Source organism: Lycium ferocissimum, chromosome 12 (assembly GCF_029784015.1).
Source record: "Lycium ferocissimum isolate CSIRO_LF1 chromosome 12, AGI_CSIRO_Lferr_CH_V1, whole genome shotgun sequence".
NCBI classification, from domain to species: domain Eukaryota; kingdom Viridiplantae; phylum Streptophyta; class Magnoliopsida; order Solanales; family Solanaceae; genus Lycium; species Lycium ferocissimum.
Genome location: NC_081353.1, coordinates 55393185 through 55411085, shown reverse-complemented (window position 1 = coordinate 55411085; position 17901 = coordinate 55393185). Strand labels below are relative to the sequence as shown.

At 36.0% G+C, this 17901-nt stretch overlaps 1 protein-coding gene across 1 annotated transcript; it reads left to right on the top strand.

The window, feature by feature from the left end:
- The first annotated feature begins 7014 nt into the window (after positions 1-7014).
- On the top strand, positions 7015-13248 carry LOC132039894 (calcium-dependent protein kinase 7-like). Its single transcript, XM_059430445.1, has 9 exons — positions 7015-7258; positions 7795-8329; positions 9758-9881; positions 9971-10114; positions 10413-10565; positions 10663-10778; positions 10947-11114; positions 11525-11755; positions 12724-13248. Exons 2-9 carry the CDS (start codon positions 7817-7819, stop codon positions 12877-12879), a joined length of 1605 nt encoding a protein of 534 aa, XP_059286428.1. The 5' UTR covers positions 7015-7258; positions 7795-7816; the 3' UTR covers positions 12880-13248.
- Positions 13249-17901: the final 4653 nt, after the last annotated feature.

Below are 17901 nucleotides of genomic sequence, written 5' to 3'. Positions count from 1 at the left end.
AGTTTGAATCTGACATCGATTTGTTTATTTCGTGTTTCAAACCACCTAAGAAACAACTTATGACATTTTCATTTGATAGATTTACCCCGGTCAATAATCTATCAAATTCGAAATTGATAACTCTCACATTACCGCTTCTTTGTAAATTTTTAATAGCCTCCATTGGATCCTCAAACCCATCCCCAAATCTTTCATTCAAGGCCAATACATACTTAGTCCAAGTAGGATCACTTGCTACATTTCTAGATTTTAAGTAGGATCTATGCCAAGCAAATGCTTCACCATCTAGATGAATAGATAAGATGAATAGATGCTAATTTTACTCTTTGATTAAAAGCAATTTAATCCATAGAAAAAAAATTGATCTACCTTATACAACCATGTCCTCAAATCATGCCCAGAAAATCTTGGGAAATCCAATTTAAAATACCTAGTGAAATAGTTACCGTTTGTTCCTCCTTGTTGTTCCTTTGCTGGATTCATTTGTCTTGATTCTCTTGAGCAGTCTCCTCCAATTGAAGATTCACCTCTACAGTGTTCCATATCCTTGTCCTTGTTGTTCATTCCACCTAGGGTTTGTTTGATTTCCATTAATTCTTTATAGTTTGTATGTTCCTGTCATTCATGCTAACCATTCCTTCCATTAATTTCTTCAACTGCTCTTGAATAGAGGTCGGTTTATCTTCTATTTCTTCAAGTCTATCTTGGTTTTTGCTTCGAGTTAGTGTCATAATGTGCCAAGGATCAAGAGCTCTGATACCAATTGATGCACAAGAATGATCTCGAATGGAATTTGTTAGTCTAGGAGCTGGTAGCTCGAAGAAGATAACTACTTGTTCAGGGTTTAACTGAGAATTAAGCTAAAAGAGAGAATAGATTTTACAAAGAAGAAGAATAACTTGTATTATTATCATGAATGAGATATCTGTACAATTACATTGTGTATATATTGATCTACAAAATTGAAATGAAGCTTGAATCACAATCACAACTGCTAGTCACACTTGTGATGACTCTAACAGTTACCAACCAACTTCTTGAACTGCCTAACTAACTTTGTGAAACTGTCTAACTAACTCTAACTGTCACTGTTTGCTTCTTTAATCTTTTTCCAGCTCGCTCAATCTTGTATCACTAATGAACCTAATAGACTAGGCTAGTAAAAGGCGAAATCGTCTATAATAAATCTAGCAGACTAGTCCTAATATAGAAATTGTTTATTAAAAAAATTGTCAATTTGCGACAGATCTGAAGAATTAGAAATTAAATCTTCACAAATGCAAAGCAATGATTTTAAAACTTACCAGGTGAAAGTGTCGATAAATATATCTATTGCATTTAACGTCCAAACACTTGAACTTAAGAATTGGTGACCAATTTCGATGATTTGAAGGAAGCTTACCGGAATAAAATTGAAACAATCTAAGCAAGATGAAGGCACGAATAGAGGGAGATAAGGAGGATGAGTCCTCGCAGGAAGAAGGAGCTGGGGTTGAATTTGAGTAATTTTACAATCTCAAATAAGTTAGGGGAAGGGAATTAATGATGGCAGTGGTGAAGAAGAAGAAGTAATTGTGGAAGCATATGGATTTTTCTATTTTGGACAAATTATCAATAATTATACTTTGGACCCCTTTTTTTTTTTTTTTTTATATATATATATATATATATATATATTGAGGTTTGATTTTGAACCTTAGATAAAGAGAGTTGAGTTAATTAGCACTAACCCTAAAAGAGGTCTAGGGATTAAAACTCTTTTTTTTTTTTTTTCGCGGATTGCCCTTTATTTGGGGTGGTCTTTAATTTTTGCCCTTCAAATTGGTGGTCTTTAAATTTTACCCCTCGCCTAACACCCCAAGGTTGTAGATTCGAATCCCAACTCAGTTAAAAAAAAAAAATCGCAAGGCAGAATTTTGGAAATTTGCCCAGCAAAATTCTGGCTGTGCAACCCAAATTTTGCTCTGAAGGCAGAATTTGCATGGGCAGAAATTCTGCCTGTGCGGGCCAAATTCTGCCTGAAGGGCAGAATTTAAAGATCACCATTTTGAGGGTTAAAAATTAAAGACCACCCCCAGCGAAGGGCAGTCCTGCAAATTGCCCATTAAAACTTGGGTCTAATTTCCAATTGAGTCTTTGTCAAGGGAGAGACCACTTGTATGTAAGGCAAGAAATTACACCTAATGACCTTAGAAACGGGTGAGCTTTAATTTTTGACGCCGCTTGTTCTATAGGTAAACTTTCAAGGTCAAAAGTCAAAACTTGTTAAACTTGAAATTTTGTCCGTAAGAAACAAAATCAAATTTGTAAAACTACCCAACTTCAAAATTTTATTCTTATAAATCACAAGTGCATACGTTTGGACAAAGTAAAATTAAAAGTTTTGTCAATCGCGACAAAAGAAGCTGAAAATCTATATATGATTTTTCCTAAAGCTTTCATTTATGCTTCTAGAAGTTTTGACAAACTATAAATAAAAGTAGTTGGGATTTCTTGGTTTGGAAAATTTTCTAGTTGCTTCAAGACTGTCATATATCGTATTTATACAAACTGTTTTTATAGCGTACCATTTTCCTATCTGGGCAATAAGACTCATGATTATCTCTCCTTACTTCAACTATAATTTTTTCAATAATAATATTGTTTGAACGAATTTTCGTGCGCATCAATTATCCACCCCACCCCCCCGGCCCCCATTTTTTTTTTTTTTTTTTTTTTGTCTCTATCTAAATTTTAACTCTGCCTCCAAAGATTTACCTGAACTTCATTAATTATGTCATATCCTGGGGTCTTAGAATTCTTCATTAACATTAAGATCGTAAAAACACATTACTATAAAGTTGGCTTGTCTATAGTTAACTTTATTATAGTACTAATGATCAAACACTAAATATTTGTGACAATATTTAAAATATGAATTAAGTTAAATATATTAATAGTATAAGTACATATTTTACTATTAATATATAGAACTCAAATTTTAAGATGTCATTTTGTTTGGATCCGGCTACTCTCCATTTTTCTTCTCTCAATTTTTTCCAACTTCTAGCTTAGATTAGAGACACATAGCATAGATTAAAATTAATGGTTAAGATTTAGTTGATTAAAACAAAGCCTTAACTATGATTTAGATAGTTAATAACTTGTCCATAAATAAATGTATTAAAACTCTTCTATCTCTTCCTATTTTTTCCCACAGCCATCAGTAACATAATCTTCCAATTTTACTTGAATTAATAACTTACAATTTATCTTCCAATTATATTTTTTTTTTGTTAGTCATTTGATTGCATTTATGTTCCAATTTATAATTTAGCAACTCAAATTTTATCAACCTCTTAGCTCCACAATTATCTTCCTTTCCTATAGTTTCAAGCTGAGGCTCTAATCAGAAAGTACCCAAAATGATTCTGCTCACTCCATGAATTTAGCTAAACCAGTACTTAGTATGTTTTCTTAAATAATTCACAAAGTTATTAAATGACATCCTAAAGTTGCAGAATCGAAAAAAATATCGGAAAATAAATTGTAAGTTATAAATTCAAGTAAAATTGGAAGATCACTGATACAATTGTGGGGGAAAAAATAGAATGAGAAAGAAGAGTTTTAATATACTACCTCCGTTCACTTTTATTTGTCCAATATACAAAAAATAAATTTTCATTTTTATTTGTCCACTTTAACATATCAAGAAAAAACAAACAAAAAATATATCTTGTTTTACCCTTAACATTAATTATTCATTTCCAAATCATTCTCCAAGTCCAATGAGACTATACACCAATTAAAATGGGTATTATGGTAAAATACATACTTAATTTATTAATTCTTAAAGGGCGTGCAAAGTCAAAAGTGGATAAGTAAAAGTGAACAGAGAGGTATTTATTATGGATAAGTTATTAATTAATTAAACCATGATTAGAGCTTTGTTTTAGTCAATTAAAATCTTAAACACTAATTTTGGCCTATGTCATGTGTCCTTAATCTAAACTAGAACTTGGGGAAAATGGAGAGAAGCCGGATTAGTGTATAGTCTCATTGGACTTGGAAAATGATATAAAAATCCTAATGCAACATTAGTTATGCATGGGTTGTAATTGAAGATTATTATACATGTAATATTTCATGTACAATGTATAATTTAACTAATATATTTATTTTAAAAATTGTTTAGCACATGAGGATTATTTGTAATATTTGAGTTATTTTAATCCATGTCTTATTAATCACCGCATTCTTATCTCACATTTTATTTCGTATAAAATAATATATATGTAGAGATCTTAGTAGCTTAGTTGTTTGGCTACCTGAACTTTCACCTTATTGGTGAGGGTTCGAATCTCCATATTGTAATCCCCTTCCCATTTTTCCATATCCTCCCCCTATGTAATAAAAAAAAAATAGGTCAAATATAAATTATGCAAGTATTATTTATGGCGCAATAGGAATGACAACCAAACTTTATATTATTTATACTGAATTTTATGTAAAGTATTTGAAGGACAACTTTCTTTTACTTTGAAAGGCATATTTTATATATTAACTAGTTGTCCACCCTATTAATTAAGAGCAAACTCGTCTTCCATAATTCTCTAGCAATTAATTGTGGCGGCTCTTTAGTTATCCTCTTTTCAGTTCTGCTTAGTCTTTTTTATAAATAGAAACAACATTTTTCACATGGGATTATGTCGTGGGACAAAGATAATCTCGCATTATCGTAACCTTTATTATCTCAAATCGTATTTTGTGGGAATCAAGGATCTTGTTCTAATTTCCAACTGTAATATATTTTTCCTATTTCTATTGAAAAAAAATGGTATATCACCTCTTGGAATTTTATTAAAAATTTAAATGTGTAATATGTTAGGGAAAAAAGTGATTCGACTCATTCTTTTCTTCTTTGTCTCCTTTTCTTGGTCCCTTTTCTGAACCTTCTTCCTTTGCTAGATCTTTTTCTTTCAAAATTTACAAGTTGGACAAAAATTGAGGGGATCTCATTACTTTATTCAAAATAAATTGCAGCTATTGTCGTAAACTAAATCAAATTCTATTTTAGTGTCAAAACTCATTTCTGACTAACAACAACAAATAGTTGTCTATAATAATCTAAATTTAGTAAGCTTACAAAATGTACAAGTTAAATCATGCTACCAATGTAGAAAAAGATAAGCTGTTCTCATAATTGAAAATTTGAAACGAAAACGCATGCATTCATCCTGACAATTGTCTCTATAGCAAGACATTGGGCTGGCTGTAAAGTGCCACAAATAAAACATAAGCGAGGAAAAGTGGTAAAGACAAGGTACGCGTTTGGCCATAAAAATCAAATATTTTTTACTTTATTTAAAATTTTAGAAGAAAGTGCGACGTAATCGATAAAATTACGCGTATTCAAGAGGTCGCCACGGTTCGGCGTGGAAATAACTGTTGCGAAATGTAAGGTAGTCAGGGGCGGATGTAGCTTAGTATACGGGGGTTCCAGGAACCCATGTATTTGTTCGGATTCTGTATTTGTATTGAAAAATTCAGTAAATATATATCAAATACGACTTGGGAACCCACAAGCATAACCATTCTCTTTATATTTTTAATTTGATATGGGTTGGAACCCACAAGCATCAAATCCTGAATCCGCCTCTGAAGGTAAGAATGCGTACAATTGACCACCCGCCTTTCTCCGGACCTTGCGCATAGAGGGAGCTAAGTGCACCAGGTTGCCCTTTTCTTTTTGTTATTATTTGAAATTTTAAATTTGTAGTTGAAGAAGGAATTGTGTTTAGTTATAGTTTTTACAAAAATATTTGGTTGTTTGAAGGTACTAAAAGTGAAAACATGATTTTATAGTTGTGTTTCAGATTTTAAATACAATTTCAAGTTATATTTGAAATTTTTATGGCCAAAAACTGATTTTCAAATAAAATGCAAAAATTGTCATGGCCAAACGGATAATGGTAAAAAAATGTATATTTACCCGGAAAATTATACTGTAGAAAGAAAACAAAACACACAAACATAAAAAATAGTGTACCACATTATCTTGACATACTGGTTATATATATATTTAAATATTGAATATTCTGTTGAACGTCGAGATTTTTTGTCGCATTCTTTTGGGGAGTGCAAAAGCAGAAAGGGGTGAAGATCAGAAAAAGTACAAAAGGGAAAGAGAGGGAAAGAGCTATTGTGTCTCATTATTCTGTTTGAGAAATTATAGATCTGAAGATTCAAAAGGACACACTACAATATAGGAATATTTTCAAACTCATGACTACTTATTCTCCTTTTTTTCTTCTGTGATTTAAATTGGACTACAATCAAACACAAAAGAATTCATATTTTTAATATTTAAAAATAGCTAAAACTCTTTTTTTAATTTTCCACCCAATATTTGGTATTCATATTAGAGCCGAATTAAATTTCAAATTTGCACTGAGAAATCCCATATGGAGGGTAAAGTGCTCCCTAACGAAAACAACTCCACACTCAAGTCTCGCACCAACTCCCTAAGAAAGATGACTCTAAATTCAGGGCTCGAACTCAGAGACCGTTGATTAAGGATGATCAATTTTTTTTTGGGGTTAAGGAAGATCAAATTAGTAGAAAACAAAATAGAAAAAAACATTTGAAACAAAATAATTCATATTTTTAATGATTAAAATAATAAAAACTCATTTTCTTTTGTTTTCTGGTATCTACCCAAAATTTGAACCTCCTCTCTAATATAAATAATTATATATTCAAAGTTCAAACTCGAGATCATTGATTATAGTTAATTATTATAATTATTACAGCCTCTCCACCCCAAGGTAGGTTAAGGTCTGCGTACACTATACCCTCTCCAGACCCACTGGTGGGATTGCACTGAATATGTTATTGTTGATGTTATTATTATTATTATTCTAATTTTTTTTTATTTTTTTTTTTGGGTTAAGGAATGTCAATTTATTAGAAAAAAAATAGAAAAAAATATATTTTGAAACCAGGAAAAAATATAGAGAAATGGGGAAAGCAGATGGGGGTTCCAACTTCCAAGAGAGAAAAGAAAAGTCTCTGTAAAAAAGAGCTTCTTTGACTCTCTTTCAATGAAGAATTTAGTTTTCACACCTTCATGAAATAACAACTTTCTTCTCATTTTCACATTTCTTCTTTTAATTCTTCTCATATCACAGCTACCCTTTTTCTCTTCTCAATTCTTATCTCCATACACAAACCCAAAATCCAAAAAACATAAATAAAAAGGCAACATTTTTTTCTGCAGGTTGGTTTTTTTTTTTTTTTTTTTTTGTTTTTCCGCTACATTTCATTGTTGTTTAATAATCTTGGTTTATTTATTGGAATTTTTTTGTATTCTTGTTTTTTAAATTTTATTTTTGTGGGGTTGAAAAGTATTAGGTTTATCAGAATCTTGAAAATCCATATACAACAAAAAAAAGAAAAAGAAAAAAGCAACATCTTTTTTTGCAGGTTTTTTTTTTTTCCTGCTACATTTCATTATTGTTTAATAATCTTGGTTTTTTATTTATTGGTATCTTTTTTGTTTTCTTGTTTTTAAATTTTATTTTGGTAGGGTTGAAAAGTAATTAGATTTATCAGAATCTTGAAATAATGTGTCCAAGTTTTTTTGAATCTATTTTCTTGAAGTTTCTTTTTATATATAAAAGTTAGAATCTTTGAATAGCTTGAAGCTTAGATTTCATTGTCAAGTTCTTGTTTACATAAGGCAAAAAAACAAGAACATAACATTTGGTTCATATTTAGCTCAAAGATTGAATTTTGTTGATATTTTTTTTTCAGGATTTGATATTTTGAAATTGTTATGGGAAATTGTTGTGGGACAGTTGGTAAATCTTCTGAGAAAAAGAAGAACAAGAATAAGAACAAACCAAACCCTTTTGCTCTTGATTATGGGGGTGCAACATCTCAAAGTGATGGAAACAAAAAGCTTATTGTGTTGAAAGATCCAACAGGGCATAATATTCAAGAAAAATATGATCTTGGTCGAGAACTCGGTAGAGGAGAATTTGGGGTTACATATTTATGTACTGATAATGATACAGGAGAGAAATATGCTTGCAAATCGATATTGAAGAAGAAACTTAGGACTGCTATAGATATCGATGATGTTAGGAGAGAGGTTGAGATTATGAAGCATTTGCCTAAACATCCTAATATTGTGACTTTGAAGGATACTTATGAGGATGATAATGCAGTGCACATTGTGATGGAACTTTGTGAGGGTGGCGAGTTGTTTGATAGGATTGTTGCTAGGGGACATTATACCGAGAGAGCCGCCGCTTTTATCATGAAGACTATAGTAGAAGTTGTTCAGGTACAGTTTTACAAAGTTGATGATATCTCTGTTTTCTTGTATAATAGTAACTTGTTCATTTAAGAGGGGGGGGGGGGGTTGTTTGGTTGCTGGTTAGGAAGTGAATTATTCATGTATTAAAACCAACATAACTAATACCATGTTTGGTAGCATTTGGTGGCTACGTATAAAATTCAGCACAACAAGTATGGTGTTTGGTTACCAGTTTATAATCCCACATAACTAATACATGTATAAGTTTTGAATCAATTTATGTATAATTTTATGCAGGGTAGAAGATGGAATAACTAATACATGAATAACTAAAACCTGCACAACTAATCCTTGCATTACTAATACTTGCACAACTAATCCTTGCATTACAAATACCTGCATAACTCTAACCAGCAACCAAATGTAGGGGTTACTAAGTTAGGATTGTGTTAATGAAGTCTGAATTCGACAATGCCAACTGAAAGAATCAAACTAGACAAGAAAATAATGTTGGGATTGAAGTTTCCTGTTTGTGAGTAGATTGGAAGTTTATGTCTGAATTTTTGGGTTTATGCCTGTTTATAAATGAGTACCATTTTATTTGATTCATTTTACATGTTGAGATCCTATAATATTTAACTTCATTCATTATCAGAAAAATAGTATTTAACTTGACTAGATTTTATCTTCCAATACCCTTATACCTAAATGTTAAATATAGTAAGAGGACCGTTGATGCTCTAAATCTTGTTAGGTTTTCTATCTTTCTTATATTGTCTGTTTTGTCAGTTTCTTTCTTGGCAACTGTTGCATTGTCCTATATACTTTCGTCCTAACCATATAAATGAAACCTAAAGAAGCTAATAACACAGAGGATATCACAATCCAAATGTAGACAATGAACAGCAACTTGTGATAGTCTTAGCCAGATAGCTTATAGTATAGAGGCAAATATCATGAAACAAAAAGTAACTGTAAGGAACCAGTAACATGTTGGTCCTTAATATTCTATTTTTAGAGCGGGAGATCTTTTGTTGCTTGCTTTCAGCAATAGTTGGCATAGCATGGGATTGTTGCTAAAAGAGTTTAATTAGAAGTGTAGTTTGTGCACTGAAGAAATTATGGTCAAATACATAATGACATATTAGAACCAACTGACTGAATCTCTTGATAAGGATTCCAAATGTCACACTTTGATCAATAAAAGAGAGATTCATCTTATGGAATGTTTTTAAAAAGTTCATGTTTCTACATTTAGTTGTTTGGAACTGTTTTAAGAACGGGGTGGTAACCGAAGCTAAAATGATGGCTAATTATCCCAACTTTATACAATTTAAACTATGTGGTTGCTCATACATTTTTGTCAATGTTCACTCTCCAGTTGCATTATGGTTTCTCGAGCAATGCCTGCTCTTCTTTCGATTTTCAACTTACGGAGTTTCAATGGCATTGCAGATGTGTCATATGCATGGAGTAATGCATCGTGATCTCAAACCAGAGAACTTTCTCTTTGGTAACAAGAAAGAAACTGCTCCTCTGAAGGCTATTGACTTTGGATTGTCAGTATTTTTTAAACCCGGTAATGCAATTAGCAATGATACGGTGTGTTTGAATTTCTTTCATGCTAAAAAAATTAATATTTGGAATCATCTTTATTTCTTTAACCAGGGGAACGCTTTAATGAGATAGTAGGAAGTCCTTATTACATGGCTCCAGAGGTTCTAAAACGCAACTATGGCCCGGAGGTTGACGTCTGGAGTGCTGGAGTTATCCTTTATATTCTTCTTTGTGGTGTTCCACCTTTCTGGGCAGGTCCGTTTCTTTTATTTGCCTTGTTTTATGTAACAAAGTAAAAAACCTTAGTGCTTATGTTTCGGGCTATGCATTTCTTAGAACTTGGTGACTACTTAATGAGTGTCAAAGTGAAATGGAATTTGAAAATCCCACCTCTACCTGAACATGCATCAAAGTTCTTATTTTTCTTCTGGCCTGTGATAGTCAGCACTTTGTGCTTCTAGTTATGGATCTATTGGTCTGAAATTGTTTAGCTTCCATGAATTTAGTCACCGTTTTCTCAATAATTGCCTAAAATTCTATCAAATATGTGTAGAGACTGAACAAGGAGTAGCCCAAGCAATTATTCGCTCTGTGGTTGATTTTAAGAGAGATCCATGGCCTAAGGTTTCTGATAACGCAAAGGATCTTGTAAAGAAGATGCTTGATCCAGATCCAACTCGACGGCTCACAGCTCAGCAGGTTCTTGGTAATGCTTCATTTGCTTGTTGTTTATTCTCTCATAATGTCGTAACTTCAATTTTGTGACCTTTTCTTTGGGCTTCCGCTCGTTTACATGAATGCAGAGCATACCTGGCTACAAAATATAAAGAAAGCACCAAATATCTCATTGGGTGAGACAGTGAAAGCAAGGCTCAAACAATTTTCAGTAATGAACAAGCTCAAGAAAAGAGCTCTGACGGTAAAATATTCCCTTTTCCTCTGCAGTTCTATACATATCGTTAGCATTCTGCACTTCCTCAAAAGGATATCTTCACACACTTTATTCTTAAAGCCCAAAATAAAGACTGAAGATTTTCTGCCTTCTCCAAAGGTTTCTCAATCTTGTGCTTCTTCATTGCTTGCACAGATTATCGCCGAGTTTTTGTCAGCGGAAGAAGTGGCTGGAATGAAGGATGCATTTGACATGATGGATACAGGAAAGAAAGGCAAGATTAACCTTGGAGAACTTAAAATTGGTTTGCAAAAGCTGGGCCATCAGATCCCTGATGCTGATCTTCAGATTCTTATGGAAGCTGTAAGCATTCTCATGCACTTCTTTTCACTTGATTGGATTTTTCTTTTATCACTTTACCAGCGCCAAAAATATTGTATAAGTCAACCTTCTAATACTACCAGAATGCTCCAGACTTCGTCTCTATTTGAAATGCTTAGATTTTAGCGTAGAAAGGAAGACATGCATTATAATCAAGTATTTATTTTGCTATATAGTTTCTAGAAATGATTAGTTGTATAGATATATTAGATCAATATAAGTCGACCCACAAATCTTTTCTTCCCTACTGTGATGACTTCCAATGTGAATCTATCTATAGTTATAAGAGTAGCCTGGCACTTTTCTGTCCCTACCTAATTTGTTTCTTTTTGTTTCTCATAGAGATGCTATTATAATTGTTCCCTTTTTGATCTTCTGCTTCACTTTTACAGGCTGATGTTGATGGAGATGGAAGCTTAAATTACGGGGAGTTTGTGGCTGTATCTGTCCATCTTAGGAAGATGGCAAATGATGAGCACCTGCACAAAGCGTTTTCATTTTTCGACAGAAATGAGAGTGGTTACATAGAAATAGAGGAGCTGCGGAGTGCCTTGAGTGATGAGGATGGTGGCAACACTGAGGAAGTCATCAACGCCATTATGCATGATGTTGACACTGACAAGGTCAGTATTTCTGTCCCTTCATATTATCTACCGGATTTCGTACCAATATAGCCATTTGAATTTGGTGATATGTGCGCCTTATCTTTATTTTTCAAATGGGGTATACTTAAATACCGCCTCAATGTGTTCCGAAGTTCCAACGACACACGTAAACTTTGTAGGGACATATTACCCCCTTGTACTTGTGAAAAGGGGATCTTCTATCGCCCTGAGAGGTATATAACCAAATGTGAACATTGGGGGTATGCATGCGCTGCCTCATGTCATTTATCCCGTTTTCCCTGTTTTTCACTTCTCTTCCGTCTTCCACAACATGCTAATGCCTTCTGGCCACCAGAAAAGGATGGAGGGAGAGAGCTTCTTATCCCGAAAAAACAGGTTCACCCTAGTTTTAGTCTTCTGGCAACTTTAAACAGCTCAAGTCAATACAAAAAATCAACTGCTCCAATCAAACAACTCAAATCAGTAGAAACTACCATGTACCAAACAAAACCAAAGACCAATCAAACCATTTTTTTGAGATCCCCTTTTCCTTTTCCTTGAGCAAAGAGATAAGTAAAGGAAGAGAAAGAGAAAGAAGAAAAGGAAGAGAATGAGAGGGAAAAGAAAACATAAATGGGAAATAAATACTAAAGGGATTTTTTTTTTTTTTTTTTTTGACTTTTCTTTCCTCGTGTGCTTTAAGAGAGTAAATATACTCTATGTCAGGTGGCGTCTCTGGGTTGTAGCTGATGCATTTTGGACAAAGACAAGAGAGTAATAGGTCTCCTGCAAAGTTTTGTGTAGTGGGAATTGGGGGACAAATTGAGGAGGGAATTTATATATTAACTCCTTTTTGCTCTTCTGTTCAACTCTATCATTAATTTCTACGAAATGTCACTGAAGTATGTTGCAAATATCTGATTTTGAGCTTTTAATTTATTACCAGAGTTTGGAAGTTCATCGGTTTCATTTTCTAACCATTGCAGGATGGTCGGATTAGTTACGAGGAATTTGCTGCGATGATGAAGGCTGGTACGGATTGGAGAAAAGCATCGAGACAGTATTCTCGTGAACGATTCAACAGTCTCAGCTTAAAATTGATGAGGGACGGCTCGTTACAAGCCGGAAATGAAGCTAGATGATCAAATGCAGAAGAGCAAAAATGTTAAAAGAGGAAAAAGGAAATCATTTTTATGGATATTTCCCTTTTCTCTTTTCTTTATTGATTATGAAATTCTTCTTTTTCCCTCTTTCTTGCTCTGCACTTCAATTTTTTGGCTTCCTCCCCTTTGAGCTCCATATAGGATTGAGGTGTGAGGTCTGCAACTTGTTACCCCCTAGGCATCTAACAAAGAATTTCTGAGGTCCTTAAACATTGTTGTAAATACAAGGATTGGTTATAAGCTCATTCACATATTATCAAAAAACAAAACTGAAAAATTAAGTCTCATACAAATCACTATAACTCTACTAGAGGTTGAAACTAGATGTCTGGACAACAGGATTCTTTTTGCCTCTTTTTTTTCTTCTTGTAGCTGATTTTAAATAGCTGATAAACATTAGATGTTGATAAACACTTTTAAAGTGTTGATATTAATTTTATAAATAAGCAGTTACGTATTTGGATAAAAATGTTTGAAACTGATAATAAGAAAATATAAATTTAAAAGTATCTTTGTAAGAAAAAGGATGAACTGATATGGAATTGAGAGGAAGTAGACGTTTTGTTTTCAAAAATGTATGTTGAGAATTAGAAAAAATTATTAAGGATAAGATAATAAAAATATTGGTCAAATTAAAAGTGTTTTAGATTTGAAAAAGAGGGTGATCAACTAAGGCTTTTGGTTGATTTTGACTTATAAACACCGGATATTTACAAAATGTATAGATAAGTCATTGAGCTTTGACTTTGTGATATTGTGGTTAAATTCATAGTTCTCTAAATATCCTTACCTATTTAAAAGCCCCCCAACACACACACACACACAAAATAGTGGTGTTTGGATCAACTTGCCGAGGGTCTGTTGGAAATAACCTTTCTATTCCATAAACATAGAGGTAAGGTCTGCGTACATTCTACCCACCCCAAACCCCACTTGTGAAATTATACCGGGTATGTTGTTTGTTGTTGTTGCCTGTTGGTGTTTGGATCAACTTGTGTGCTCTTGAATTATTTTACCATATACATCATATCTTCTATCAATATAAATACCGGATAACGCTGCCAACAAGTAGACTACTTGTAAGAGATCATTTAGGAGTTGATTATTCCAATTGTCTAAGCGTAGGAGTTCGTGGAAATAGATGCCTAGGCAACTAACTATATAGTATATTAAACTACTGCATCTAGGAAGATTTTCTACAGGACTGGTGGTTGATATTTATTCAAGACTTGAATGAATGTAATACAAAACTGAATTTTTGTTGGTAACTTGCATTCCAGTGATAAATGATCACTCTATAATATATATTCACTTCATTGTCAAAATTACTACTCATATCTCATATGCTTAAACTGGTTTGGTTATTAGATGAATTTAATAGTTCTTAGAGGAACTCGAGGCAAGTGTTAATGATCTCTGTTTACCCCGAAATCGGATAACCAATTGAATTTGTAAGTGGGTATAGGATATGTGCTTGGATCTTGGTATGTATGAGATGGAGAGAGTATATATTCAAGAATTCTCTAGTGAAATGGCTAACAGTGGTGATTTGTTTGCGAATATAATCGCGTATGGACAGTATGGAGTACTTGATGGATTAAATCACACTATAAACTTGAACAAAACAGCCTTGGTCGAATCAGAATTTAAGAGAAAGATTGTATATATGGGCTATTCTATTACAAGTGTTCTTAGAAAGCATGGAGGAGCCAACCCCTCAAGGGATGGGGATGTGTCCTATTTATAGTGTATGCTTCTCCAGTCTCACACAATTAGGAATCAATAAAATAATAGTAGCAAAGAACGGATGCACGGATTTGGTGGGATTGGACCGATCGCGCCGTCGACACACGCTTGGTAGGTAGTTGGTCATGACAGGACGCCATTGGCGCGTGGTCCCCATGCAACGGCTATTCGGACCAACGGTTGCTCGGGACAACAGCTATACGGGACAACGGCCACGGACGCTCGGAGCAACGGACTTGGCCGTTTCGATAACGGAGAAGAGAGGCTCGTTTCACTCCGATACAGACCCTTCCCCGGAAAGGACCGGGTAACATCCGGTATATTCCTACTCCTTCTCTATCGCCGGTTTGGACCACATCCTGTTTTCACCGTATACAGATAGCCCCTCACTTCTCGTCATGCCGATCCATCGGAATAACGGGGAGTGAATAACTTTCGAAACCGGTGATTCGGCCAGCTCGTTCTTATTTCCGCATTTTGGCGGGAGCCAATACGTAACGCCTCCCCTTGTATTGGCCACGTGTCTTTCCCCGAATGGTCGGCTCCTGTCAACCGCCTTTTGCCAGTCATTTCGAGTCGCTTCTCATTAATAACGGGGCACGTGGCGAAATCTGATTGGTCGTCCTCGGTAACCGTTCCTCTTCCATGCCTATATAAGCCCTTTACCCCTTCATTTTACCACTTTTACGCTTCGTTCTTCTTCAACTCCTCCTTATTTCTGCGTTCTTTCGTCTTCCCCATAAACAATCGTCTTCTCATTTGACTTGCTGTTCGATCCACCGCTTCATATTTTGTGAAAAAAGAATCGATTTTGCCATCATCTTTTCAAGCGTTTGGTTCGAGCGTCGCTGTTTTGCCGTCCCTGACTCGCTTGCTTTCTTCACTTTCCTCAAGTTCTACTTTCGAATCCCCTTTCTTTCATACTTCCAAGATGTCTGAATCTACTTCCCATGATGCTCCACCGATGTCACCGGATTCCGGGACTGTTTCCCCGGCTAGAACTGAGCTCACGGCTTCGGATATGTGAGGGTATTAGAACTGAACTCGAGGGGGTGATTAAAGCTAATGACAGCCTTAAGGCCGAGCTGGATGCGGCCAACCATATGAGAGATGACCTCGAGAGAAACCGGCTCGTTTGGAAGCCAAAGCGGCCAAGGCCGAGGCCGATTTGGAGGAAACTTGAAAAGAGTGGAGGCGGCCGAGACTCATACCGCTATTGTCGGCGAGTACGAGAAGTGAAAGTCTCGGCGTCTCGCCCTCGAGCAAGTTGAGCACGGCTTTGAGGATCTTCCGCCCGATACTTCAAGCCAAAGGAATGGAGGAGAAGGCTAACCGTGTTCTCGGTCCGAGTCGGACGACTCGAGCGGACGGAGTCCGAACATTCATCCTCACTCTCGGTCATGCTTGGGATAGTGTAGGGCCGGTACTTTGGCATCTATCTTTTTTATTTTTTGTCTTCATAGGACTTTTATTTTCTTTTGATGTAAAGAACATCCGTTGTATAAATGAAAAGTGCATCTTTCTTTCTTCGTTCGAATGTTTGTCATTATTTTTGCTGCGATCGTTGGTCCGTTTTCTGGACAAGGTGACTCGTGGTCATTGATTCATCATGCCCGTTTGGATTTTGTCCGATTCTTCGAGGGTTCGGTTGTCTCCGAATTTCGAGGACCGCTTTATTAGAGTCAACATTTTTCTTCGGCTCTATTTCAGGGCCGGTGTCTTTTCAGCCTTGGCTAACAAAGTGGCAGCCCCCGTTTGGGGGTCTTATCGAGTTTTTAGTCGATTGCCTTTGCTATCTTGTAGAGTACAATTTAACAGGAAGTTGCTAACTTTGACAGTTTTTGACAACTTTGCTTTTGTAAAACGTTTGTACATATGAGAGTTTTGACTCTTTCGTCCTTTGCCGTAGCAAGTGTAAAAATGGGACACGATTCATTATGATCGTTTGGTCCTTACATTGGAGGCTATGGCCGGTGGCCGGTGGCCGGGCCTTATTTTGCCGTAGCAAATTTTGGATGGGACACGATTCATTATGATCGTTTGGTCCTTACATTGGAGGCTATGGCCGGTGGCCGGGCCTTATTTTGCCGTAGCAATTGATCGGTGTTACCCTTGGTATGGGCATAGTACTCCCCCAGCACTGATCCGAGCCTTGACGTTCTTCGCATTTGTTCAGTAACACGTTGTACTTGCTGCCTCATTAAAAACCTTGTCGGAAAACCCATTTCAGTACTAAGGAAAAGAGTGCAACACGCGTTTTCAGATCTAGATCCTAATTTTGCCCCGCTCTTGACTTCCTGCAAAAGAAAAAAAGAGTTAACAAGAGATCATGGGGAGGCCATACCTTAGCAGTAGTATCTCTTTAGATGGGCCACGTTCCAATTATTACGCAGATGCTGCCCGTCCATGGACTCCAATTGATACGATCCTTTGCCCGTTATACCGATTACTTTGTACGGGCCCTCCCAGTTCGGACCCAACTTCCCCTCGTTGGGGTTCTTGGTGTGTAAGGTAACCTTTCGAAGCACTAAATCCCCAACTCGAAAGTACCGAAAGTTGGCTCTTCGGTTGTAGTATCTCTCCATCCTTTGTTTTTGGGCAGCATGCGGACCGACGCTCTTTCGCGTAGTTCATCTGCGAGGTCGAGCTTCACGGCCATGGTCTCCCCGTTTGACTCTCCTGTGGTATACCTGAAACGGAGGGTCGGTTCGCCGACTTCCACGGGGATGAGGGCTTCGGCTCCGTAAACCAATGAAAACGGGGTTTCCCCCGTGCTTGATTTTGACGTGGTCCTGTAAGCCCACAATACCTCCGGTAACATCTCCCTCCAACGGTGTTTCGATGCTTCAAGTCTTTTCCTCAGATTTTGGATTATCGTTTTGTTCGTGGATTCTGCCTGTCCGTTGGCGCACGGGTGGTACGGGGTCGATACGATTTTCTTGATCTTCAATCCCTCGAGGAAATTGTTGACCTTGCCACCCACGAATTGAGGACCATTGTCACAAGTTATCTCGGAGGGGATGCCGAAACGGCAGATGATGTGATCCCATATGAAGTCGATGACTTCCTTCTCTCTTATCTTTTCGAAGGCCTGCGCTTCAACCCATTTAGAAAAATAGTCAGTCATAAACAAAATGAAACGGGCCTTACCTGGTGCCTGGGGTAGCGGACCCACGATGTCCATTCCCCACTTCATGAAAGGCCAGGGTGAGATGACCGAATGCAGCAACTCCCCGGGCTGATGAATCATCGGAC

What these genes read in the sequence shown, in the direction of transcription:
- LOC132039894 (XM_059430445.1), top strand. Translation starts at nt 7,817, where the DNA reads ATGGGAAATTGTTGTGGGACAGTTGGTAAATCTTCTGAGAAAAAGAAG. An exon ending in GTCAGTATTTTTTAAACCCG is followed by an intron (nt 9,882 to 9,970) that starts GTAATGCAATTA and finishes TTCTTTAACCAG; the next exon opens with GGGAACGCTTTAATGAGATA. An exon ending in TCAAGAAAAGAGCTCTGACG is followed by an intron (nt 10,779 to 10,946) that starts GTAAAATATTCC and finishes TTGCTTGCACAG; the next exon opens with ATTATCGCCGAGTTTTTGTC.